Consider the following 25507-nt stretch of genomic DNA (forward strand, 5'->3'; position numbering starts at 1 on the left):
CACATCTTCTGAAGTGGTTTCAATACAATAAGTGACAAATTGCTATGGAAAAAACATTTGTGAATGGCGTTTCATTCCATTACTATGAATCATGCAGCCTTCCTCATTGTCTTTTGATGGATTTGACTGTAGAAAAAAAAAATAGAGAAGTGCCAGCTACCACTCACATCCAAAGTCGATGAAGTTTTGGGAGAGTTTGTGTATATACAAACTGAGTAGCTGAAGCTCCTCTTGAAGAGAAAGAGTCAGGGAAAGTTGTGTCTGGACAAACATCTGAAAGCAGCATTTCCATGTTCTCTGGTTTCTCCCTTGGCTCTCTTTGATGCCCAGTGTGAGATTTTTCACAGTGTCTGGTGGTACACATATCAAAGTGTGTTTAAGTATGGTCAACAGTGGGATAGTGGTGGATGAAATGATGAAGGGGTCTGTCTGCTGTAGGTAATGTCTCGTAATCAGTGTGTTTAGACCTGTGTATAGTCATAGGAGTTACAGTCTCTTGTCAGACCAAAATGGATTTGTAAGGTAGCAGCTTGTAAAAGCAAGAGGTAAAGCTATAGAGGTTTGTGATGGAAAAGTACTGAAGTCCAGGATCCAGACTTGTAGAACATCAGAGGATGCCTGATTTGACTAGTCCAGATCAGGCCCGTTGGACTTTCTTTTTAGTCCCAGAAAGAAGCAACAAGAACTATTTTGGTTTAAATTTAAAAGACAGTACAAATGAAATGTCTTCTAAGTATCTCTTAAATTTCAATCTTTTCCCTTCAATGGGAACACAAATCATAGCACTACTCCATTTTCAAGTTCCTGCCTAGACTTGACATATAAATGCCATAAAACCACAGGAATGAATATCCTCCTGGTGTTTCTGAGCCAGTCTGGAGAAGGAAACTTAGAACTTGAATGCAGAGCAGAGGAAAAAAAGAGATTCACTGATTTTTTTGAGGCCATCTGAATGTGACCCCCTACACCACATACGTGGTAGATGAATTGCCCAAGTATTTCAGCATCAAGACCATAATACTTGGTTGCAGATACCCATGTCCCTTGTGAAGCCATGACAACAGTTGGTGCCCACTCATTCCGTTAAGCTCACAGTATTTCTGAAGGACAGCTTTGATTCATGAGAACAATAATAACAAATGTCTCATAAAGGTTCAGGCTTCCTGTTTACCTGTCAAACTTGCTTGTCCTCATCAAATATCCTACATATTACTATTTGTAAAAGTTTTCCTGCACCCTGCTAGCTAATCCGTTCAATTCCAGAGGGAAATGAAGCTATGGTCCAAACCTGATGTTGTGTCTTGATTGGCTTTGGGCAGTGCAGAAATGAAGGCACCTTCAGCCAGTTGTTGTCTCGTCTCAGACCCTTTGCTCTGGGTTGTTTCCCGTTGGTCTCCAGGCTGATGCAATACAGGCCACCTGAAAGCACTGTTGTGCTGTTTCAACATGGTCTCTGTTCCAGCCCGAGACCTTGGGAATCCTTTTCTCCAATGCATTTTTTCCCCTTGTGTTTAAAATGCCCTAAGGATCAGACAACGTGACCCTTGCGGGAGACCAAGGTATTCAGAAGCACTGAGAAGTGTCAAGATGTTGCAAGACGTGGCGCATGCCCGTTGCTTCTCACTGGCCCACTCCACCGCCAATAAACACATCATGTTCCTCACCAAAAATGTTTATCGGAAGTGACATTTGAGTTCATCCCTAACTGCAAGCCAGGTCCCTGCATGGCAAAGAAGGGAAAAAGGAAGACAAGTTCATTTGCTGACCTGTTCAATACGGATGTGGAGGTCCCAGGCAGGGTCACCCCATAGAAGAGAGGAAGATGGGAAGATAGCCATAGAAGAGCTTTGGGACGCAGAGGGTTGTGGACATAAATGGTTTGGAAAAGCTGGGAATAGGGGAACAAGAAGAATGAAGTGTGTGACTCTGCTGTGGCTATCTGAGCGAGCGTGATAAGAACCATAGGAATAACACGGTCAGGAAAACAGCGCAGCTGTATTTATAGCAAATGATAAGGAAATATAACTTTCCTTCAGCTGGGAAGTTGCTACTTCAGATTGCTGGGGCTGGATGTGACTACCTGTGAGATGTCGCTCCTTGGCGTTGTGTTTTTTGAGCTCAGAGGTCACAATGGGCTTCTCCAGCAGTGTCTCAGTGGGGAAGACACAACCCCCAAGGTTAGCACAACCTTCCTGGGTAATCAATGACTCAGCTCCCTTCATCTGATAGATAAACTGTGCGATTCCTTTGGTCTGCACTGTCTGCCAGGCTGATCTGGGACAGCTTCGTACAGGTTGGGAAAGCGCCCCGAAGCCTCAACGGCAGCAATGACTGTACACAGCTATTCACCACCCCCAGACCCTGTGCCATGCTGGGGCCAAGTGTGGACAGGGAGTTCAGCACAGGTTTTGATCTGAGGTCGTTGTGTGCTAGGATGAGACTTGGGGAGTTTTTCTGGGGCTGAGCAGATGCTGGTGGAACCGCGGGTCTGACTTCTAGGAGTGAGCTTCCCCTTGTGACTTTTGCTCAGGTGAGGGAAATGTTTCTTTTCCATATGGGATCCGGATGTGGCTGAGAGCTCAGGAGAGCTACCTGAGGCTTGAGGATCCTCTCATGGACAACTGACCTTCTTTGATTTCTGCCATGTCATAACAAAATGCTGTGAGGGAAAAACATTGTGTTTCAGGTTGACAGGGTGAAAACCTGAGCTTTCCTGGTCTAATCCAGACCCAGTTGCAGATCCAGACCCTGTCTGCCTGGACAGTCTCAAATGGCCAGTGCTTACCACCAAAACCCCTTCCCACAGCCTTCCTGGCGGGGATGGGCGCTTGTGTATTTTATATACTGTGACTCTCTTTATTAGACCTTTCCCATCTTCCTCTCTTCAGCTCCTATTTTCACAGTCCCCACGTGGCTGTATTTCACTCTGCTGGCTCTCTGTTCCAGTCTTCAATATCCCTTAAAAAAAAAAAAAAAAAAAAAGGCTGGCTTCTTTCCTTCTGCCCCCACAATGCTTGTTTTGGTCCGGTTTCTCCTTGGGCAGGTTGGGAGCCTGCAGCGCTGGAGGCGGTCAGCCGTGCAAGCAGGGAAGTGGCTCGGAGGGATGCCGAATGGCTTTTCCATCCCTCCCCGCGGCAGCACTCGGGGGCAGAAGAGGGAGCTGGGCTGCAGGAGGCGGCAGCTCCAGCCCCGTGGGCTCCCGGGGCCTGGGACTGGCGGTCAGAGGGAGGTTGCACAACCCCGCCACAAACCAGTGTGCCTTCTGCTATTACAGGGGCTTGGAGGCTGGTGTGGGGCAGCTGCAAGGATTTTGGCATTGGCCAGGAACTGGGGTCTTCTTGGGAATGTCTTTGAGGCTTTGCAAGGGAATCTCCCCTGGGCATTTCTTCTCATACAAAATCTCACCCACGTCCCTTATCTGCCCCAGCCCGGGGCTCAGGGACAGCCGCTTGGCCACTCTCTTCAGCTTCGATTGACCTTCCAGAAATACCAGAAGGAGATGCTGCAACTCAAAAACGTTGCGGCTGTTTCCCTTCTTGCAGGGTGGCCCGCGAGAGCAAAGGTGCAGCGGTGGCCCCAATTGCACCCCAGGGCTGTGGGCCGCATGGTGTGCACACTCGGTCCAGGCATCCTGCTCGCCCCCTTGGGTACACCCCTCCTGTGCCGGCCGGGCCCCTCAGCACAGCGGCAGCTGTTGGAGGAGACCAGCAAGAAACAGTGCGGGGCTTTGGCTCCCACCCAGGATGTGTCACCCAGAGCCAGCAGGGCCAGCTGGCCAGAGGCGGCAGGATTTCCCATATCCCGACCCCTGCCTGGCCCCTCAGGAAAGGAAACGTCGGGAAGGGCAGGACCTGGGCTTGGCAGATGAGGGGGTGGCGGGGATGGCTGCAGCAGGGGCAGACCTGTGGGCAGCGCAGGCTGAGCCCCGGCCCCGCAGCAGCACCGGGGCAGGATATTGCATCCGTTTCTCCCTTGGGATTCTTATCTCCTCCCCAAATGCCTCTGGGGAGGTGAGCCAAAAAAAGGGGTCAGTGTCCAAGTCCTGCCTGTTCCCCCCTAGCCCCTTGCCAGGATGCTCCACCTATTGCCAGGTTGTTTTCATGGCTTTTATGTTTTCCTGTTGTCATTTTTAACATGATCCTTTTTCAGCTTGCTGGGGCTGCTTGGACAGATCTGAGGGCTTCTGTGAGATTAAAAGCTTGAATCCACTGGTGAGCCCTGAGAGGTGGATAAAGGTGTTTGGGATCCCTGGTGTGGGGTGAGGGTGTGGAAAGGTCCCCCCAGCTATTTAAATGTTGGCAGCCACCAGCTGTGTCGGTGGCCCTGGCTCAGAGCCACAAGGAACGTGAGGTGGGAGTGCACAATGAAACACCCGTCCCCATGGCCCTCCTGTCAGGAGATGCATTGAACAGGTTGAAATGCTATGGTTTTGTGCTTGACGCTTTTTCAGGATGATAAGGCAGCATGATTTTCTATCCTGACTATGCAAAAGGTGTTTTCTGCTTTAAAAGTGTCTAAATGCAGTATTTTGACAAAAAATTGGAAAAAAGGACATTTGTCTCAAGCAGCTACTCCTTGCCAAAGCTTTGAGCTTCTGAATTGCCTTTTTCCCTTAAATGCGCTGGCAAAGCCCTTGTGGCTGGGCTGGCCGAAGAGCAGAGCTCTGGAGGAAGCAGCGCCTGGGCTACCGTGGCCGGGCATCCGGCACCACCGCAGCCAGAGCAGCGCGTTACCGTGTCAGAAAATACGATTTGCTGGCATGGCGTCCCCAAGGCATGGCACATCTGGAAGAAAAATTGCAGCATAATCATTGCTTAAATACTTCTGCTCCCTTTTTCGCCCCCTTTATAAGAAATCTCCCTGGGAATTCTATTATTCCCTGAAATTTAAATATGTTCCCCCATCCACATTTTTTGGGCCCTCCAGAGTATACACACACTTCAACCTCGAAGGTTGCTCATGCGCCCTGGCCTGCTGGCTGTATTTTGGGTTGGGGTTTGTTTGGTTTAGACATACTGTTGTTTCATTTGTTTTGAAGATGCAAACCACACAATGAATTCCACGGATTCTGCAAGCAGTTATGAATAGATGGGGATGAACAATTCAGGAAAAAAACAAACAGTTTGTTTGGTCGCTTAACTCTCTTTCTCTGAACACGTAGGCAGCTGTGCTCTTACACAACTGCCCGGAGCGGCTCAAGGAGTCACCCCCACCTTGGCTTTTGTCACCTGGAGGTTCCCACATCTGTGGCTGAGGGGATGGTAAAGAGGGAGCAAGGATGCTCCTTATGCCTCTAAGCATCGACTCATCCGGCTTAGTCTGCATTTGGGATTTAAACTGACTTTATTAAGCAGTATTTAATTTATTTTAATGAACCTGCTGTTGTTGCCGCAGTACAGGCTAGGAAGGCTTGTGTAAGCCATTAATACAGCTGCAAGCGCTGCTGGGCCTGTAAAATGGCTGGAGGGCTAGCACATCCTTATGGTGCTACCATGCCGATAGTTAGGAAGGCGAAAACCTCTGCCTTTCCTTCTTTATCCAAAATATGGTTAGGAACAGTGAATGCATTAAAAAGGGAAGGCGCTGAGGCATGATGATGGGCACAAGTGCTCTGCAAGAACGCGGCCTGTTTATTTACACCCATCTGCTTGTTTGTATAATTTCTTCTTGCCATGTTCAAGCCTGTCTCCTGAATGTCCCAGGGCTCCTCTCTTTGTCCTTTTATGTGCTTTATTATTTTAAACATTTTATTTTAGGCTTTTTTATTTTAAACTGGCTAGAAGGTAGAAGGAAATTCCCCCAAACACACAAAATTGCTGCAGGTCTTTTTCTTTGGAGGCTGAACTCTCCCCAAAGGTGCAAAGAGGTGAACATTTGTGTCCACGTGGCACAAGCATTAACTTTAATGGTGCTTGTGTATTATATCCCAAATGTTATATCCCAGCCCTGGGTAAGCCTTGACTGTTTGGTACAGCCATCCTCCATCTAAAATGAGGGATAAACTAACCTCCTCCCCAGACAAGGGTATAGTGCAGAGAAAGATGTCGAGGATTAAATGTGCGGGGAAGACAGAGATTTTGGAGGGAGGAATGGATGCACAGCTCTGCGCAGGAGCAGATACCCGCTCCAGCCCGAGGCATGTATTGATGCAGGAGGAAAGCACCGTGGCTGTGCCGATTTATATCAGGTAACGGTCCCACTGTGACCTTTGCTGTCCCTGCCAGGCTGCATCCAAATAACACGTCCAGTGGCGAATGGCACCCCACACGCAGATGGGGGCCCAACAGGTTGCCTGTGGGGTGCCTGGGATGCATGTTGAGGGCTGCAGCAGGGAGCTTCTGCATATTTGATGGGTTTGTGTACAGATGTTTGGTAGAAGTGTTTACACCATTGCGTGCCTGTGCTTACAATGTATATGGTACATATGGGCATAAATCAGCGCCTTGACAAAGCAAGGCAAAAACATCCCAGCTGGCTGGGGGAAACCCGAAGAGCACATTGCACTGCTACTGTACGGCGACGGCTTTGATTCAGTGCGAGCGCGCTACTGGGGTGGAGGATTTTTCCCAGGCCTGGGCTGTGTGCACATGGCCGAGCTGTTTTGCGTCAGCTGCTGACGCACGTCCGGGCCCCGCGACGTGGGTCTCGCGTGTGCTGCCCATCCTGGCAGCTTTGCGGCGGCCGGAGGAATGAGGGCGAGTCGCACCGGCCGCCAGGCTCGACGGCGGGGCATGGTGCCCGGTGGCGTCTGAGCCCCTTGCGCAAAGCGTGGGCGCCCGCCAGCCGGCGAAGAGCACCGAAAATACCCGGGACGGGCCAAGGGAGATGTTGCAGGTGCCAAGTGGCTCGCTCCAAAGCTGTTTGCAAGGGGACTTTACTCCAGCGCTAATGTTGGCTGCCGCCGCGCGCTTGAGGGCAATGGGGAGGTAAAAAGCAGTCTGCTGGCCTGGCCAGTGGCAGGGATAGCTCTGTTTGGTGTCCCTGTGATGGGGCAGAGGAGCGGGGTTTTGCAGTGGGGCTGCAGAGGCCCAGGAGGAGCCCTCCTCTCTGGGGCATTGGATTTCGGTGTGGCGATACCTGATTCCCTCTTGGTTCTTCCGGGCATCCGCCTCTGCCTTTGCCTGGCTGGTGGGGACCGAGGGCCAGGCTGATCTGCTGGTGCCCAAAGGGTGTCCCAGGGTGCAGATGAACAGGAAGACCGGAGGGGCGGCTTTCCTCCCCCTGGATCGCCTTTCAGCCCCGGTGCCAGGCTGGGGCCACAGGTATGGCTGATGGGACAGGGGAATGGCAGTGGTTTAAAAAGGAGAGGTTGCATCATGCGGGGCTGGGCGGCTTCGGGAGGCAGAAACTTCATCTGTTAAACACATACCGCCCGCCCCCCACCCCCTCCCGCCAGGGAACATTCAATCCTCTCTTTGATGGACGTCCAAGAAAATACTTCTTCCACATCCTAAACTTGTTAGCACCAGTTAATCATCTTAACCTTCTTCCCCTCCGAACATACACTCGAATGAGTTTCCCATCACTGGCAGTGGTTAAAGACGCAGCGACACTTTTTGCGCCAGCCTTCGCAGGCAAGTATATAGCCATTAATTATTAAACATCCCGGCTGTCTCCCAGGTGGGAAAGCAGAAACCCACGTCTCGTGCAGAAGCTTTTCAAAGTGATTGTCCAGTGAGTTGCTTTGAGGTTGGATGCACTTGAGGCAGCTCTCCACTTCCAGCAGCGGGACCAGGTCTCTGCCTCTCTGAGCACTGCCTCTTCGACATTCGTAAGCATTGTGAAATATAAACCCTGGAAATTATTTGTCTGCATTGGAGCAATGCTCCAACGCATCCCAGACAAACGTTGCAAAATGCCAGCAGCATGACAATTGGAGGGTTGGAGAGACATGCTCATGTGCGGGATCTGTGCCGCACAGCTGGTGAGGGGAGGTGGCTGTGGCACGATGCCCGCTAACTGGGCATCTCCCCTCCATTCATCTGCTTATTTCTCCCCTTTCCTCTCTGGAAACCCCCTTGTTGCCCATTATGTGTCTTTGCTGTATTTCCCCCCAAATAAGGTTGTGTTTCAGATAGAGGAAAGGCAACTCCTCGGTGTATTCATCCCCTCTGCAGTGCCTGTGGTTCTGGTGGGGTGGTGATGTGCCCTTCGATGCTATCTACCTCTTGCACACATGGGTTTGGCAGGCAGGCTGCTTGCACAGCCTCCCTGGACCAGTTCACCCCTCAGTCCCCAAACCAGGACAGGGGTGATTCCTGCCCTGCTCTCCCATCCCGCTCCCAACCTGGCTGCCGAGGCTTAGCGTCTGTTTCTTCCTTGTGCGATGTCTTGGGCGAGCAGCATCGCAGCCGGACTGTGCAAGCAGGAGGTAATTAAATCAGCGTATTCCCCAGGGGGGTGGCTGATTAACAGCACATTTTCCCCACGCTGGGGGGCTGAGACACACACGGGCAGTATCAATCCATTGCTTGCCTCACTCCTCTCACTTAGGATGTCTGTTTTTTTCTTTCTTCTTCTTTTTTTTTTTTTTTTTTTTTTTCTCCTTTCTTTCAAAGAAAAGATGAAGATTATATCAGCCGAACTGGAATCTGAACTGACAGAGCTTTGTGTGAGGGACTTGTTTATTATGATTTGGTATTGCTCGGGGCAGTGTGTGTGCTAGGCTGGGGACCACCCAGCGATCCCATCCACACCAGGCTCCCCTTGCCGCACTGCTCAACCAGCAGCAGGTAGAGGACTGCGGGGCCATGGGCTGTGCTTTGCCTTTGGGAAGGGGTCTTCCTGAGGCCGCACCAGGTACCGGGATGTGGTGCTGATCCCAGTTGGCTGCTCTTTGTTTGTACTTCTCCTCGATGATCAGCCGCTGCTGTCCAAGGGAGGAGATGTTGCTGGAGGCGACGGCAGCTGCTGGGAGTTGTGTGTTGGCCTTGTCCCTAACGGAGCTGAAGAACACAATGGGCTGGGATTTTTTTTTTCCTTTTTTATTTAGTTTTTAAATATTAGCTGCTTATTAGAGGGATTTTGACAGCAAAGAAGGAGTAGTTACGTCTCCCAAAACGGCAGCTGTTGCCTATAGATTAACTCCCCCTTAAACCCTACTATATACAAATGCAACACAGACGAAAGAGGGGTCGAAACCCCAAAAGTACCCCACAGAGCTTATGGGTCTGTGGAACAGCCCTGGCCACAGCGAGAGAGCCACATCTCTGCACTCTGCTCACCAGGGAGCGATGTACCTGGCCCTGGCCTGTCCGGAACCCAGGGAGAAGCTGTGGTATTCTGAGGCTGGCATCTCCTGTGCAATGTGATTTAACGTGGGCTCAAAAACAGATGAAAGGAGAGAGGGAAAGGAGTGTGGTTTTTTGAAAGACGTAGCCTTGTGTTTCTTAGTTTACCCCCAATTAATGTATGTGGTGATCTCTTGCTTAGGGATGACCTGTGTGCTTACAGCAAATGTTGTTTGTTAGTTGTTTATTTTTCTGAGGAAACAGGAGGAGATGGGGGTTATCAGGTGTGGTTGTTCAATGTTTCTCTCTTGAATTTCAAAGCCATCCTGTATAGATCCCTATGCTCTGCTACTGCATTAAATTGAATCTTAATGGGTAAGGGTCCTGGAGTTTCTTGGGACAGTGACAGGAAGTGGCTCTCAAGTCTTTTAGGAAGGGAAGCTACAAACATGTGACTCTTGGATTGAGGGATGGTGCAGGGCATGCGCTGTCCCTGGCCCCGTGTGGTTTGGCATACATTCAGCCATTGCCTCCTCCACATGGATTTTTCCACGTGCCTTTCCCATGCAGCAAACTCTTACAGACCTGGGCCCACATTCCTCTTCTTTGCTCTTCCCCCCCCCCATAACAGTGAGGTTTGCTGCCCACCCCGTGTACTTTGGAGAAGTTTCTCTCTATAATGCCCTTTTCCCCTCGTGCCATCAGGGCCTTTCCTTTTGCCTGGGAGGAAGAGCTACAGAGTAACTAGTTTCTAAACTTGGTTGGTTTTTCTTCAAGTTATTTTTTCTCTGCTCTGGGGGCAGGGGAAAATCTCTTTTCCATCTTCATTGCATGCTCTTTTCTTCTTGAGATTATCGTGATATCTCTCACTACCTTACAAAATGGTGACCGGTACACCTAAATAAGAAAAATATTTTCATCTCAAACAAGACAGAGGTCCTGACAGAGTTTAGCAAACTTGTTCTTTGAATCAAGTTTGCCACAGTGAGAAGATGAGAGAATACAGGTGCTTTCCAGACCACGCTCAACAGGGAGGCAGCAGTTGGTTGGGGTTATGCCTTTCCAGTTCAATGGCTCTCTCTGTAGCGTGTGCTGTGCACAGCATCTGGTTTGGGCACCGAAGGCAACAGGGAAGGGATCTGCATGCTCAGTTCATTCTAGGAAAGGAAAGCCATGGATCCTTCTATCCCTCTTAGCCAACATGGGTTGTCTCCATATGTGCATGCTACCCCAGCCTGGCTCCTACTGAGTAAAGCCCTGCACGGGGGTAGCCAAGCTAAGCAAACCTCTGAGTTTGAGACGTGCTAAGAAAGCACCAGCTAGATTTGGATGAATGAATGAATACTCTCCTCTTCCTGTGCAATAAAACATGCTGAGCAAACCCGCTTGGGCTCAGAAACCCCATCGCATTTTTCCTTTTGAAAGGACTAGCATCAACCCCGCTCTCCTCCACATACTCTGTTTGGAAACAAGGCAGCACATCAGGAAAGAGCCTGAAGGAAGAATTTATGGTGTCTCTAATTAGTCAGTTTGTTCCATCCTTGAAGAAGAGGATAACGAGCGACAGGGATGCATTGCCGGCCTCTGGAGGAAGAGTGCTGTGGCTAGGCTTATGTCCAACTGCTGATAGGGTAATTAGTGGTAACTGGGAGCTATCAATCATCTCGGGTGGAAAAATGTCTCGGTTAAAGGAAAGACCCTCCCAAACATTTTCATAACTCAAAGGGGTGTGAGACAGGGTCTGGAAGACAGTACTGGCAGTCTGTGAGGTATTTGAGGAAGGAGTCTATTAAAAGATAAATTGAGCACAATGGTCTTTTGTTCCTCCTCGGGTAGGTGACAGAATTTGCTGTTACAAAAGTTGCAAAGTATTTTGGAAGGAGGAAGGAAGAAGAAAAGAGTTAGCAGATGGAAAAGAGGGAAGAATAACAAGAATTAGGAAAAAAAAATAGCAGTGCACTAGATATTAAAATCAGCTGCTAATTGCAAAAACTATGTAGGAAGAAAATGAATCCATGCAATTTGACAAGTGAGTTAAATGTATTATTTGCATTCTAAGTGCATGACCAGAAAAAATATTTAAATAATGACTAGCTATAGTAAGTTCCAACTTTCTACTTTTCCCAGACAACCACATTATGAGAGAGTTTGTAATTTTCAACAGGAAAGAAAAGTGCTGTGGATTTTGTTTTTTGCTTTACCCAGCCATGATTTACTTTGGCCGGTTTTTCCCTGTGGTTCCTTCCTAATTCTGCAGCCCTCTGAGGAACAGGACTTGTGCAGGGCCTGACCAAGTGCTGAAGAAGTGGTCAGCTCCTCCTCAGAGGAATATCAGACTTCTCCTGAGTTAACCAGCTGCAGTTTTCAAATCGGTTTGGATCTCCAGAGCTTACGGACACCACCTTCCGTATTCCTGGCATGGAATAGGATGTGTTAGAGGATGTAGGGTGGGAGCTGCAGAGACTGTCAAACATCTACTTTGCCAAGAGTAGGGTTTTATTGGAGTGGTAGCTTGTTGCATTGGTGTGTGTGTCTTCAGACTAAGAGTTGCAAGGTGCTTGTGGAAATTTCCGGGCATGTGAGGTGGACTTCAAAACCACAGAAGGAGCTGGAGAATTAGGGGGGTAGTGCCCCTGGAGAGTAAGAGCTGGGGAAGAAGTTGAGGAGACTGGGCAGTCTGGCAGGAAAAATCTGTTAAAGGCATGAGTTAAAACCATCCCAGTGCAAAGGAGTTACAGGAAAGAGTTATGAAAATCATAAACTCCTCAGCAAGCCGAAATTCAAGACAGAAGAAAAGTAAAGCTGGAAGGGTTTAAAATGAATGTGTATGCATGATGAAAATCTGAAAGACTAGGGTGAGGTGAGGCTATCAAGGACACCAAGAAAATGCTGAAGTAGTTCATTGTGAGTGAGAATGAGACCTTCCTCCTCGGTGGAGCAGGTCCCACCAGACAGTTAGGACACCAGCTTCTTAGAGAAATGCTGTAAGAAATCTCTGAGCATTTGAGGGCTCATGGAGGACAAGTGATCTTTCAGAAGATAAGGGCAAGGCAAAGGTGGTGACAGGGAGGAACTCAGTTTCCCTCTGTGATTAAGACCCTGTGGATAAGGTAAATAGACATCATGTCTTCTGCCTTCACCACGTCTGCTTTTGACTCGCGCAGTGAGCCAGAGAACAGGTTGCTATTTGAGAACTGCACTTCAAGAGGCAAATGGGCTGCTGGGGGGTGGGGGGGTGGGGAAACGAGAACAATCAGAGGTCCAGAAAACATGGCCTCTGAGGAGAGACTAGAAGAATTAGGTTTTGTTTAGTCTAAAGACAAGAGGAGGCTGTGGGGAACAGGACAGCAGACTTCAAACACATAAAAGGTAACCGCAAAAAGGAGAGGAAAAATGCTGTTCTTTGAGTTTGCTGTGCATCACAGAGGTCGTCGACTGACTTAAACAACAACACTGGAAATTTTGGGTAGTCTCTAAGAAAGATAATAAATTTGGCCTTATGAGTCAGGGCATGGGTATCGCCTGGGCTGGATCACTAGGAAAGAGTGCAGTGTCTCCATCCGCAGAGGACAGCAACAGGTTAGAGAAATATTTGCCCAAATGGGCTAGGTAGAGGCTTTTTTTCCCCTTGGCTGCTTTGAAGATGTGTCCTCAATTTTGTGTCCTTCTCATTCTCCAAGAATCCTTTAATCTCTGTTTGGTTTGCTCAGGGGAGGCAGAAGGGGAAGAGAAAGGGGATAGTCGAGAGCAGTGGTTTTTGGCTGGCGGTTTGCACGAGCCTGGGGGCATGCTGGCTCTTTGGCAGAAGGTGGCGGAGAGGAGTGAGCCTGCCACCAGCCGGTTTCAATTTACCATCCAGGGGTCCACACTGCTACTGGAAAACCCCGAGGGGGTCTCCAGATCCAAAGCGCGAAAACCCACCGGGCGAGCTGACCCCAGGGGCCCTTCCCAGCCCTGTTTTCTCTGCTTTCTGTAGTGCTAAGTGCTTCAGCATGGCAGGGACAAATACGATTGTTTGCTTTTTGGAAAGAGCTTGCTGACCCATGGATGTCTGCCCAAAATGAGCATTGTTCTGCCCTGTGTCAGCCATCCCACTGTCTCTCCCCCAGCAGTGCCAGAGGTGCTGTGTTCGTCCTGGGTGCAACCAGCACCGTGTGGGCTCTTGGCCTTTTCCTGCCCTTTGTTTTCACAAGGGGCTCTCCCAAATGTTTGTCAGAATATTTCTGTTTGTCTATTGTTGAACCCTAGTCTTTGAGCACTTTAATCTGCATAACGGGCTCACTGTGGTTATGCCAACGGCCCAGATTTTGCTCGTCATATTCTTCTGGAGACTGAGTGGCTCCTGTCATCCTTATAGATGTTTCTTGAAACAAGCAGATACTTGGAGATGCTGTTAGAGTCTGTAGCTTAACTCTGATATTGGACCCTCTCTTTCGTTTTTGAGTTCTGCTTAATCACTTTAACTTTTCTGTGAGGCTCCACCTCGTTGTTTGCTTTGGGCATGGCTTCCAATGGACTTCTCTCCTCAGTGCTGTGCTTGAGGCCTTCTCCTTGGCAGGGACTGGGGGTGATGGTGTGCTGGGATGCTCAGAGTGCCTGAGCAGTGACTTTTATCCTCAACAGCTGCTGATATTAACTGCCGAGTCTCAGTGATGTCATGGGTTTGATTTCAGAGGCGAGCTTGAGTGACTGGCATAACCTGGTGCCTCAGCTTAGCGTTGGTCACATTTTTTGGCAGTGAAATCCTGATAGCTTCTTCGCTGTCCAACATTTCTACGATCCTTTGAAGAACCTCTTGCGGCTCTGCAAGGGTGTAGCCAAGAGGGGGATGTTTTGGGGACAGAGGAGCCTGGCCTTTGCAAGGCACTTGTGCTCTGTGGAGGGAGTCATACAGCCAGATGCTATTGCTGACAACACTTCAAGCAAAATTTCTGGAGGGTGTGCTTTGGTTATTGTTGTTTAAAAATTTTTCTTATTATTTTGAAGATTTCAGTTTTCTTTACTTTCCCCTACAACTAATAATATTGAATTATGGCAAGTCGCGTGGCATTTTTGCCTTTTCGTTTGCAGCTCTTTGAGTTAATGCTCCCTCCACCTCCCCTTGTGTCATTTGTCCCCTGATGGAGGTAGGGAAGATGTCTCTAAAAGACTATGAGTACCCTGGATCTGTTGTGTGAAAACTGCAGCATAGCCAGCCTTTAAAAAGGGCCAAACCCACCATCTGGGCTCCATGCGTCCAACTGGGATCTACCTGCTCTGAAACGGGGTCATGCTGTGCTTGAACGCCCGCGAGGCCATGAACGAGGGGTTCCCTGCCACCCCGGGTAAGGTCGTGCTCGGGCTGCTGACATTTTAATCAGCATTTCATAACTAATTGCCTGGCCACAGCTATCTTGTTATCAATTAACGTAGTCCTGAATGTCAGGAAGTAACTGTATCTCTCTAACTCGCTAAGGCTGCCTTCTGGGTCTGTGAAATGGCTGGATTTCCTCACAGGGATGGATTACATGTTTACATCTCCCCTTCTGCCAGAGTGCGTAGTGAGGATGACCCAAGGAAGCAACAATAACATCTTTATGTTTCCTCTCTGTCCTCTTCATCTCATGTATGCTATAGAGAAAAAAATAAAATAAAATCCCTTGTATATGAGCGTTTGGAGCAGGCTGGAAAACATACGCATTGCGGACACTGGACTGCCTGAATCCAAGAAGTTAGAGGGAAAAAAAATTAAGCAACAGCATTTGAGAGCCTTTTAAGAATAGACACTTTTCCAGACGTCAGGAAATGCCCTTAAATGGATGGGATCATTTCAATGATCCTATCAGTCCAGAGAGCATTGCTGTTTCCGAAGCTGGAGGATATCTCTGCCATCAGCAGAAGGTCTCACACCACACTGACCCTCTCTAATACTGGTCCAGCTTTTAATGTCTGATATTCTGGGACGTGGGACTTTCCAGATTAGGATAAATACACTCCACTTACAAAACTAAGCATCCCCTCTTCTGAGCCCAAAGAGGCTACAGCGTGGAGGGTGGCTTTTTATCTCTTTGTGTGGGTGAGGGAAAAAGGGTCATTGCAGTTCTGTTTTGGTTAGTTACGGGTTGAACTGGTCACGGGGAAGGACAAGTGAGCAGAGAGCTCTGTGGCATGTCCCTGCTGTTCATCACAGGCTGTGCCCCCTCTATATGCGTGATAAGGTGGACTCATCCTGTCTGCAGACCGTGGCTGCTCATTTGCTTGGTTGTGCTACAGGAAGGGCAGAGCTTCTTTAAGGAAAGTTTCTATCTGCATAAAAGCCAGAGCAGCTGAGATGGGACAGTGCAGATGGTGCTAATTTCCAGAGGCCCTATGTTTGGAGGGACCCCGGGTACCCCCACAAGAATTCTTTGTTTTCTTAATGTTCATTTTCAAAGGTGCTCTGGAGGTCTCCTCTTTGCAGGAGGCCACTGCTTCCTCCCACTCGTTCACTCCCGACACGTTTGCTTCGTCCCCCGCTGCTCGACAAGCGCCGCAGCTGGATAAACAGCGATCGCAGTCCCTTACAGGCCTTCAGTGCATTTCAGTGAGATGCCGGCATGGAGAGATGCTTCCTGAGCCGCCCGTTGTGGGCGGACAGTTGTGCTGTAGCCTGCATGCCAGCACCAGCATTGCTTTGGTCCTGGAGAGATCAGGTTCAAAACACATGGGATCTGGAGGTGCTAATTACAAATGTGGGCTCCCTGTTCTGCGCAAGGCTGAGGAATTCGCTGAACTGGGAGCTCTGGGTCTGTCTGGTGGCTGGGCTTTGCTATGAAATGGACTTAGAAATGTTCACGGGAGCTTTGATCCCTGCTCTATTGATTTGTTGTCCCTTCTCTGCTGGCTGTTTATGGAAAGGGGATGTAGCCCATCTCCTAAGCAGTACTGCCTCTGTCTCACTCCAAAAGAGCCTGCTGTAAACATGGGAGAGGAGGAACCCCCATAGGTGTAATTTGTACTTGTGGCTGTCAAGATTGTTGGCTCTTAGTTATTTGTGGAGCTCTTTGGAGTTCGCCACCATACAGACCTGGCCCGTCTAGTGGCAATCAGGCCTCTTTCTACACAGCTGCCCCAATCTGGCTGGGACTGCAGGAGCCAGGGAGCGTGGGGGACAACATGCTGTGGTGTTGCAGTCTACGTTGCTTCCGTGAAGGGTCCCATGCAGCCTAGGTGACTTGCAGGTTTGCTCCCTTGGCTTACAGGGTTGCCAGCATCCCTGGGCCAGGGCAGCTCTGCCAGACCCCTGCCAAGGGGCAAGCGGGGTGCGCTGCATGCAGCACGGCCGGTGCTGCCCTGCAGAGGCTGGCTCAGCCCAGCCGCCGGGTGGTTAGAGCGGTTGAGAACAGAGGCGCGAGGACCCCCTCCTTCCTTCGCCCGCTCTTTCCTCTAATGTGCATTAAATTACTTCTTGTTATATTAAAGACTGAGCCTCTTTAGAAGCTCTGCTTGGTCTTCTCGTTAATCTCCATGACAGAACATGATAAATCCACTTTGCTGAAGCATTATTTCATTTTGTAAAATCCCCCGTGCTTTGCAACAGCTTATCCAGCAGCTCCTCCTCCCTTCCCACTGTCCTCGGGACATCTTCCCTCCTCCTCCTCCAGCCCACGCAAGATGATGTTGCTTTTAGAAGTGACTATATTTGAGGGCTTTGCTTTCTCCTGGGTCACGCGGACAGCCCTGGCATTTGAAGCCCAGTCCCTGGATGGTCTCTACCGATTGACTTACTGCAGCCCAAACTGTGTCCCTGCAGCTCACTGATGTCTGTTTACACAAGACTCTGCAGCCCACCCTTCACATAACCATCAATTTTATAGAGGGCATATAACAAAGATGGGCCTCCAATATGCCTCCTGCCTTTGATCTGTGTGGGGTTTGTGGCCTGATGGGCCCAGAGCTGCCGGCGTTGCTGATTTACTCCGCTCTGCGGACATAGCTTCTGGAGCAAACAAAAGCTTATGTTTTCTCTCAGCGGTATTGCAATACCATTACAGGCTGTGCTGCTGTCTGGTCGCGTTTGGTCTGGAAGGGCAGGGATGGCTCAGGGTTTGCTTGCCTTTAAATTTTTCTTTCGATGTTAGCTAAACGATTTGGTTCATGCAATCAACGAGTGCCCCAAACCTGCACAGACGGGTAGGCGGATCATTAAGGGTCTCTAGTGTTGCTAATGGAAATAAAGTCCATGTATTGGCAAGCTATAAGCATTGACCTTGTGACCGGGTGCTCACTCTGAAACAAAATCTCTCCAAAACAATTCTCTCACAGAACTTTATTGTCATCCAAGCCAGGCTCAGAAAATCCTTTTTTTTTTTTTTTTTTTTTTTCCTCCCAGTCTGGCATAAATTAGGATTCCTGGATCTGAGTCTGACCTTGCCCTCCAAAATGAGCACTCTCATCAGAAACCCTTTAGTTGTTTAGACTTGGCATACCAAGTAGGATAGTGACCTCAGTACCAACACCGGTGATGGGCGATTGCCAGACCAATCAAATCTGGGTGCCCCTGAGTTCCTGTCCTAAATTTGGGTGGAGTCGTTTTGAGTTGTTGAGCCTTCTGGCTGTGAACATTGATTTTTTTTTTTTTTTTTTTTTTTTTTTTTAGCTCTGTCTGTCGGTCACCATGAAGGTGCTAAACTTTATTATTATTCTTTTTTTTTTAACCAAAAGGTACCCTTTAGAGGTAACCTCTTTTGATCAACTATGATGAAAGCTGAGCAAAAGTCTAAGAGTGGCATTTGACAGTGCAATTTTAGGTCACCAAAGCTTGATAGCCAAACCATTTGCCATAGTCCCTGGTATGAAGGAGTCACGCTAAGTGAGAGATTTCCAATGTGGAAAATGTTTGTTCATCCAAAGTCTCCAGTTTCTTTGATGGACTTTTGGCCAGGGGCATTTTAAGGATGACGACATATTCTGCAGGTGCTTACCGTGACATCCACCTCCCATGCAAAGAAGAGGTTGCTGCCTGTTATCTGTCAGCTCGCCTGTTATACTGCTTAGTCTTACTTCTTGGCACTTTACGTAAAGAAAAAAAAAAAAAAGAAAACAGAGTTTCTATAAAGTATGGAAAATATAGAAACCCCTGACAGTTGTATGGTGTGTCTTGCTTCTCCCACAGAGAGGAAACCACAAAATAGTGAGTCCAGGGGTTACTTTCCACACACACAATATCTGTCAGGATTTTGAGGAATTTTCTGGGAACTGATGAAAGAAATGCGCTGTTTAAGCCCTGATATATACTGTACAACGGTTATGTACAAGGAAGATGCAGTGCTGCACACTGGCAGCTTCCAAGAGGCTTTCCAAAATAAAAGAAACCCAAAGTATTCAAGGGAATTTCTTCCAAGAGGGCAGATTGACTCCTATGGGAAGAGAGGCAGAAAAAAAAAGGGGAAAATTAGCTTGTACTGCAGAGAAAAGGTACCTGATGTGTTTAATGGCTGTAGTTTCCTCATTAACCTTATAACACCTTTGCAAGACCACCAAAACTGGTGGAAAATGCACAGGCATTTTAGCAGCAAAGAGGGTCTTAGCTCCCCATATTCAACTTTCTCAACCCCACGAGGTGGACAGGATGCCAGGGGGGAGTCACACAAATAGTGAGTCCCCCATGCTCAGTGGTGTCACACTTAGGGAGGGAACCCCTGTGTGCCAAAGGACCAAAAATCAGTGTAACAGTGTCAAGAACCTGACTTATGTGGTCTTCCCAACACAGGGCTTTCAGAGGCTGCCTTGCACTCATGGTGATTGTAAGCAGTGCTACTAATTGTGGGGATACCTTAACTAATGACACAAAACTGGGAGGAGTGGCTGACACGCCAGAAGGCTGTGCCTCCTTACAGCGTGACCTGGACAGGCTGGAGAGTTGGGCAGAGAGAAACCTTATGAAATTCAACAAGGGCAAGTGTAGGGTACTGCATCTGGGGAGGAATAACCCCATGCATCAGTACAGGTTGAGGGCTGACCTCCTGGAGAGCGGCTCTGTGGAAAGGGACCTGGGAGTCCTGGTGGACAACAGGATGACCATGAGCCAGCAATGTGCCCTTGTGGCCAAGAAGGTGAATGGCATCCTGTGGTGCATCAAGAAGAGTGTGGCCAGCAGGTCTAGGGAGGTCATCCTCCCCCGCTACTCTGCCCTGGTGAGGCCGCATCTGGAGTACTGTGTCCAGTTCTGGGCTCCCCAGTTCAAGAAAGACAGGGATCTGCTGGAGAGGGTCCAGCAAAAGGCTACAAAGATGATTAGGGGATTAGAACATCTCTCTTATGAGGAAAGGCTGAGGGACTTCAGTGTTTTTAGTCTAGAGTAAAGAAGATTGAGGGGGGGATCATATTAATGCTTATAAATACTTAAAGGGAGGGTGCCATGGGGATGGCAACAGGCTTTTTTTCAGTGGTGCCCAGTGATAGTACAAGAGGTAATGGGCACAAACTTGAACATAGGAAGTTCCATCTTAGCATGAGGTGGAACTTCTTTACTTTGAGGGTGGCAGAGACCTGGAACAGGCTGCCCAGAGAGGTTGTCTCCCACTGTTAGGACATTCAAAACCTGCCTGGACACTGTCCTGTGCAACTTGCTGTAGGTGACCCTGCTCTGGCGGGGGGTTGGACTAGATGATCTCCAGAGGTCCCTTCCAACCCTGACCATTCTGGGATTCTGTAATGAGCAAGGAGTTGGTGAAAGCACATCAGCAAATGGGAGCAGTGTCAGGATCAACCCCAAAAGATGGTACAACGTGTTTATCTAGCCCTTCTTGTTAGGATTTGTTGCATTAACAAAATTAATTGTTGTTTTTTTTTTCCTTCTGTCTTTCAGGTCCACCTGTAAGTACCAAACCTCTATGGTTTTAGAAGCTCTTCACACAGAGTTTGTGGGGCATGGACTAGGGAAGTCTCCTGTCTGTGGTGTCTGGTGCGGTAACTGCCTTTGCAGTCCTGGCACCTTGGGATCTCCCAAACAGCAAGTACTGCAGGTGCTCTGGAACTGTATTGGGGTGGGATTGCTCTTGGCTGCATCGCAGCTTCTGAGGGTGACATGGAGGGAGTGCAGGAACGGGGACTTGACAATGCAAGAGACACAGATATCTGCGTGTTACCAGTTGGCCCCACATTGCCCAGGGGAATTGGCTGCATGCGCTTCATATGCACTGGATGCCACACGCTGAACAAGACGTGTTTGTGAAAAAAGGAAAGATAGATCGCAAACACATGGCGGGAGCTGAGCTGAAGGGACTTGCTCCCTGCTACTCACCCAGGCTTACTGAACTGTTGGCCCTTCGAGTATAGAGCTGCACAACGATCAATTTCAGAGGAAAAATTGTGTTGACAGCTTCCTTTTCAAATGTTAGCTAATGCAAAACCTCAGCGCAGACGATTTAGGCTTCAGGAAAATAGCTAGGTTATTGCAGAAGTTTTCTTACAGCTATTAAGAGACCCACAGTGAACCAAAGAAGCAATGCAAGGAATGAGGCTGTGTATCGACATCTCTCAGGATTATAAAGAAACACTATATTGTCTCTAGCATGGTCCTTGCAGAGGAAATGGTTTATATTCATGTACAATAGAGTAACTATACTGGGTTTCTGTGAAGGAACATGAGAAGTAAAACATACGGTAGTCATCTTTTGTCTGTTCACGCAAAAACGTCTTAAACAGTTTGCAGATGACGTTCTGAGAAGTAGTTGCTGCACAACCTATTTTCCCCTTTCATCAAGTTGAAATGCTATAGACCGAACTCCCACAGATAGACGAGCGCAGCCCGATTTAATGACAACAATCTTCCAAAAAGTTGCGCCTTCCAGGCCAAAAGGTCTGAAAGCATTTTACAGCTGAAAGCCCTGATCCACGCAAACCTTCAGTGATAGCTTCTCCCAGGGGTTTTCAGGACTGGCCGCTGAAGTGGATGTATTTCAGTGTTAGCTTTGTGTTATTGGGAAGAAAGCACTGCTCTGGAGGGGGCTGCAAGTGGAGTCCATCCAGAGCTGTCCCTGCCACTCCACCCCAGGCAGGCACGTGTCGGCGCTAAAGGGATGGGGCACAAAATTGGTAGCAGTGTTGGCATTTCTATTATCGCCATGAGAATTGGAGAGAAATTGATAGGTCAACAAAGACGTCTCCTGGAGAGCAGTCTGTGCCTTTGCAGGGTGAGGAAGGCACACGCTCCAGGCTTTCTCTGCAGCAATAAGGGTTAGAAACTTAATATCGTAATGAAAGATTGAAGTCTGGCAGAAACACATGGGACCACCAGAGAAGTGCTGACAATATATGCTACCATATCCTGGCTTATTGCGACCCCTGAACCTGTCTCCGCACGCAGACTTTCAGGACAGGCCGCAAGGAATGCTACAGCCAATGGAAATAACAAGAGGAAGTCGGGCAGACCGAATGTCGTTAGCCAACATGGAATTTGTCTTGGGCTAACAGCACCTTTGTCTCATTCTGGTCTTCTGGGGTTTCAGATCGGCTGGCGAGTGAAACCGGCTCAGTCACTGTGAGCAAAAGTTTACTGCTGAAGAATCAAGCAGAGTCCTCTATGTCGCCATAGGAAATATTTCCCCCCACCCCCCATATTTCTTGTGATTAAAACCGCATGGAAACTCAAGTTTATGAGCAACAGGCCTGGGCTCCTGCCTGACTGGTTGTCATACGCAATGTTCTGGATAGCGACCCCAAAGTGCAGACGACCCCACGTTTCTCTCTTAGTTTTTTTTCCCAGCTTGCAACATGTCAGGTGGCGGGGCTTAACCCCCTGGTGCTGGTGTCGGCTTGAGTGTGGGGATGGGCAAGAAATACTCATTAGAAACACACTGAGACATGCTTGTAGTCTAGCATGACCAGGAGAAAAGCTGGGGAAATGGATGAGCAACACCCCAGCAGCAAAAGGGGCCTTTGTGCTCTCCTGTTGCCCAACGGACACTCCCATCGTTATTCTTGAAGTCGGTCGAGGCTTTGGTGAAGGCAAGGGCAACCCGCAATCATGTAAGAAATTTGGTGAGATTGGGACTAAAAGGGGCAAAGGAAGGAAGGAAATGATGAAATCGTGCAATAGTCCTGAGGTTCCCGGACTCTTTCGCCGTCTGGACCACATCCGAAGGAAAAGATCCTCTCACGGACATTTTCTCTCCCATTTCTGAACATGCAACATTTCTGTGGCAACTGCAGCAATTCCATACATGAAAAAATAATATTTAGCAGATGGAAACTAAGGAAGAAAGTCAGAGCCCTGTAATTAGCTCGTTCTCTGTGGACTTGCAGATACCTTCAGAGCCCGTGCAGAGAGCTGTGGGTAGAACCATGCCGAAAGGAGAGAAAACTTAACAAACAGGAGATTAGGAAACTGAAGCAATCAGAGCTGATGGTTAAGAAGCTGTGGAGAGTTTTTTAACCATTCTCTTTCCTAAACCCTTACACATGCTTTTGTCTCTTTATCAAGTCCTTCCTTCAGAATTTGAGGCTAACTCTCGCCATTTCTGTGTGTTTTGTTTCAGGGCCCTACAGGAAGACCAGGGCTCCAGGTAAATACCGCTTGCTTTCTTTTTTGTTCCCTTGTGCTCTCTGTCCGGCAGTACTTTCTTTAGTAGGCCTCCGGGGTTCGTAAGCTGAGAGAAGGTAGTGATCTCGCATAGCAAACCTGATGTGAAAGACTAGCATATCACAAACAGGACGTGGCTCATAAGAGAGTAGGGACCACAGGAGCTTTGTAGGAGCAAACTTAAGGGTAATATAATACCTATGAACCCTCCTGCATGTGGGAAACACTACTTCTGAAGATGCTTTGTCACCTTGAGGGTCTGGTTGAAGAGGCGCAGCGTGCAGTATTCTTGCTGATGGGCCTTGCTGATTGCAGCAGGATTTAAAAGGGCTAAATCACTCTGGGACAAATGCAAAAGTCCATAATAACAGTATCTGCATCTGAGATAGATATGAGTGAGGAAGGAGCGTGGGTTTCAGGGTTACAGCTGCATGCTTTCCTGGTGATGGCTCCCTGCTCCTCGGGCTGCTGCTCATCTGGAGATGGCGACAGCCGTAACAGGCAGTTTCCTAATGAACGAAATGCAAACTGTGCTGCTGGCTCTCCCCCTGACTCAGGACAGAGGCTGCCTTTTGCCTTTCGTGCTCCCCTAGCTCCGATGTGGGAGCTGCAGGCAGCTTTGCATGACTTCGTAACCAACCTACATGGTATCATCCACCCACAAGTGCTCTTTCTTGGCTCCCTGTCACAGACAACCTTTCCTTATAAACATCTGGCATTTATTTGCTGTCCTACCGGGAGCTCCCCCCCTTGCTATTATTGCTTGGAGGGCTGTAACGCTGCACGGTTACATACCAGACACGGTGCCGTCATGTACCACTCCAACACCAGGTACTCGCTGCAGACCAGACACAGGTCAGCCCCGACCTCGGGCTCTTCCAGCTCGGGCACCAACTACAGCAGAGTCAGGAGAAACAAAACCAGCTTTTACCTCAAACCGTGAGGGAGCTTAGCCTGAGCTCAGCTCTGGAGGAAAGCAGCATTTAAGGGACTAAAAGCACAGGAAGACTCAGCATTATGTTCTCGGGCAGCCACAAAGTAATCCCAGGACAAGATGCTGACACCAGGAGTTTTGCTCGCTGTCGGCACACAGAGATAGGCAAATATTAGTGGGACCGAGAACCTGCCTAAAACCCTAGAAGAAAGAAGTTTCCCATAATGGATCGTCTACAAAATTTAAAATCAAGCAGCTGTTGAGCGTTTCATCCATCTGCAAGGGATGCTTTTACAAAGCAGATATTGCTTTTCAGTTTGTCAAAACATGCACTGGGTGGACAAGAATGCCCCCAGTACTGAACAGCTCCCCTGGATACGCAGAGGGAAGCGGCTAAACTTTCAACAGGTAACAGTTTGATACCAGGCAATAACATCTGAGTTTTGGATGCTCAGCCAAAGGAACCTTTGCATACACCTGAGAAAACAAATAGAGTTAAGTGCATTCTCCTTCCAGGGATTTCAGACTATGTTCATACACGTTGGGACTGAACATGGGGGAAGGCACAAAGAGGTAGCACTGATGGGGCTGGTGTCTCCAGCTGTGGAAACCAGAAAACCAGGTTCATGTCTACAAACGCAGGCAGCCATGGGCAGGGACACTCTGTTTTACATAAAGAAATCCCTAACATTGCTGGAAACAGAACTGAGATACTATTATCACATCATTTTTGCAAAATATAGAGGAAAAGCTACATGACCGCTGAAGCCATAATCATCAAGATCCTTTCAGCAATCGGCTACTATCTTCCAAATCTGCACAACCTTCAGTTTTGGTGACCAGGAATGCAAAGGGGGTTGATTATTTTATTTTTTTTTTAAATTGCATAGTTAAATTTAACTGTAAGAGGCAGAAAACTGCCTTGTAGGTAAGTGGCTGAAGAAAATTGCCACCGGTCTTGTGTTCATGTGTTTACGAGGCTCTGTTCAGTGTTGCCTGACCCAAAGTCATTCCCCAAACCCCTGTTAGGATCGTTCACACCCTGACAATTCACTGGGAAATATCTCAAAGGGGTACAGGACACTGAACACAGCTGCTCATATGTCTTCTTCCAGACGTGCTTTTTCCTGTTTTAGCTTGTTTTCCCACATTTTTCTCTTGCTTCTGGACAGGGCCGTATTTCCAAGTCTAAGAGAATCCTGTTTTAAAGTGATAACTCTATAAATAAATAGCTAACACCCAGATGACTTTGGTAAAGAAAGAGAAAAATGTGACAGTTGGCTACTGCAAGAAGCCAGTTCCCAGGACCCGAATTTTATGAAGTGTTGGAAATTGGGATTATACTTTGTTAGGCTGAAAACTCTTGCCCTTCTTTTGCTGCCTAAATCACCATATGTCATTTCTGTTGTGAGATGTGCTGGTTTGCCATATGCAAGAGTGAACCGGTGGCTTATGCATGTTCTTAAAGACAGGTTCGGGCGCACGCAAACACACTTTCTTCTCTCTCTAATTTACTCTCTCCCCGTCTCAAAATCCCCGGACACTTGCACCGCAGCACGAAGCTGCGTCTGTGGCACAGCTCATTTGCTGTTTTTATAACCTCGCTTTTGGCCAGTTTCCAATTGCCTCTGTTTTTGCCTTAATTGCCAGGGAGACAAAGGCGCGATGGGGATTCCTGGGCGGCCGGTAAGTTGAAACATCTTACACGTGCCTTGTCCTCCCGGTCCTCTTCCAACCCCCAAGATTTTTTTTTGGGGGGGGGCACTTTCAGGATGACCCTTGGTGGGTGTACCTGAGCAA

General features: G+C 48.5%; 1 protein-coding gene across 1 annotated transcript in view; it reads left to right on the plus strand.

The window, feature by feature from the left end:
• The window catches only part of COL13A1 (collagen type XIII alpha 1 chain), a 95358-nt gene that overhangs the window by 11462 nt on the left and 58389 nt on the right, over window positions 1-25507 (plus strand). Inside the window, exons 4-6 of the mRNA XM_082486109.1 lie at window positions 20059-20066; window positions 22730-22756; window positions 25358-25393. Coding sequence (XP_082342235.1) covers window positions 20059-20066; window positions 22730-22756; window positions 25358-25393 — 71 coding nt within the window. The remainder of the gene's footprint in view (window positions 1-20058; window positions 20067-22729; window positions 22757-25357; window positions 25394-25507) is intronic.

This window comes from Vanellus vanellus, assembly GCF_965231255.1.
Source record: "Vanellus vanellus genome assembly, chromosome: 7".
Taxonomy (NCBI): Eukaryota; Metazoa; Chordata; class Aves; order Charadriiformes; family Charadriidae; genus Vanellus; species Vanellus vanellus.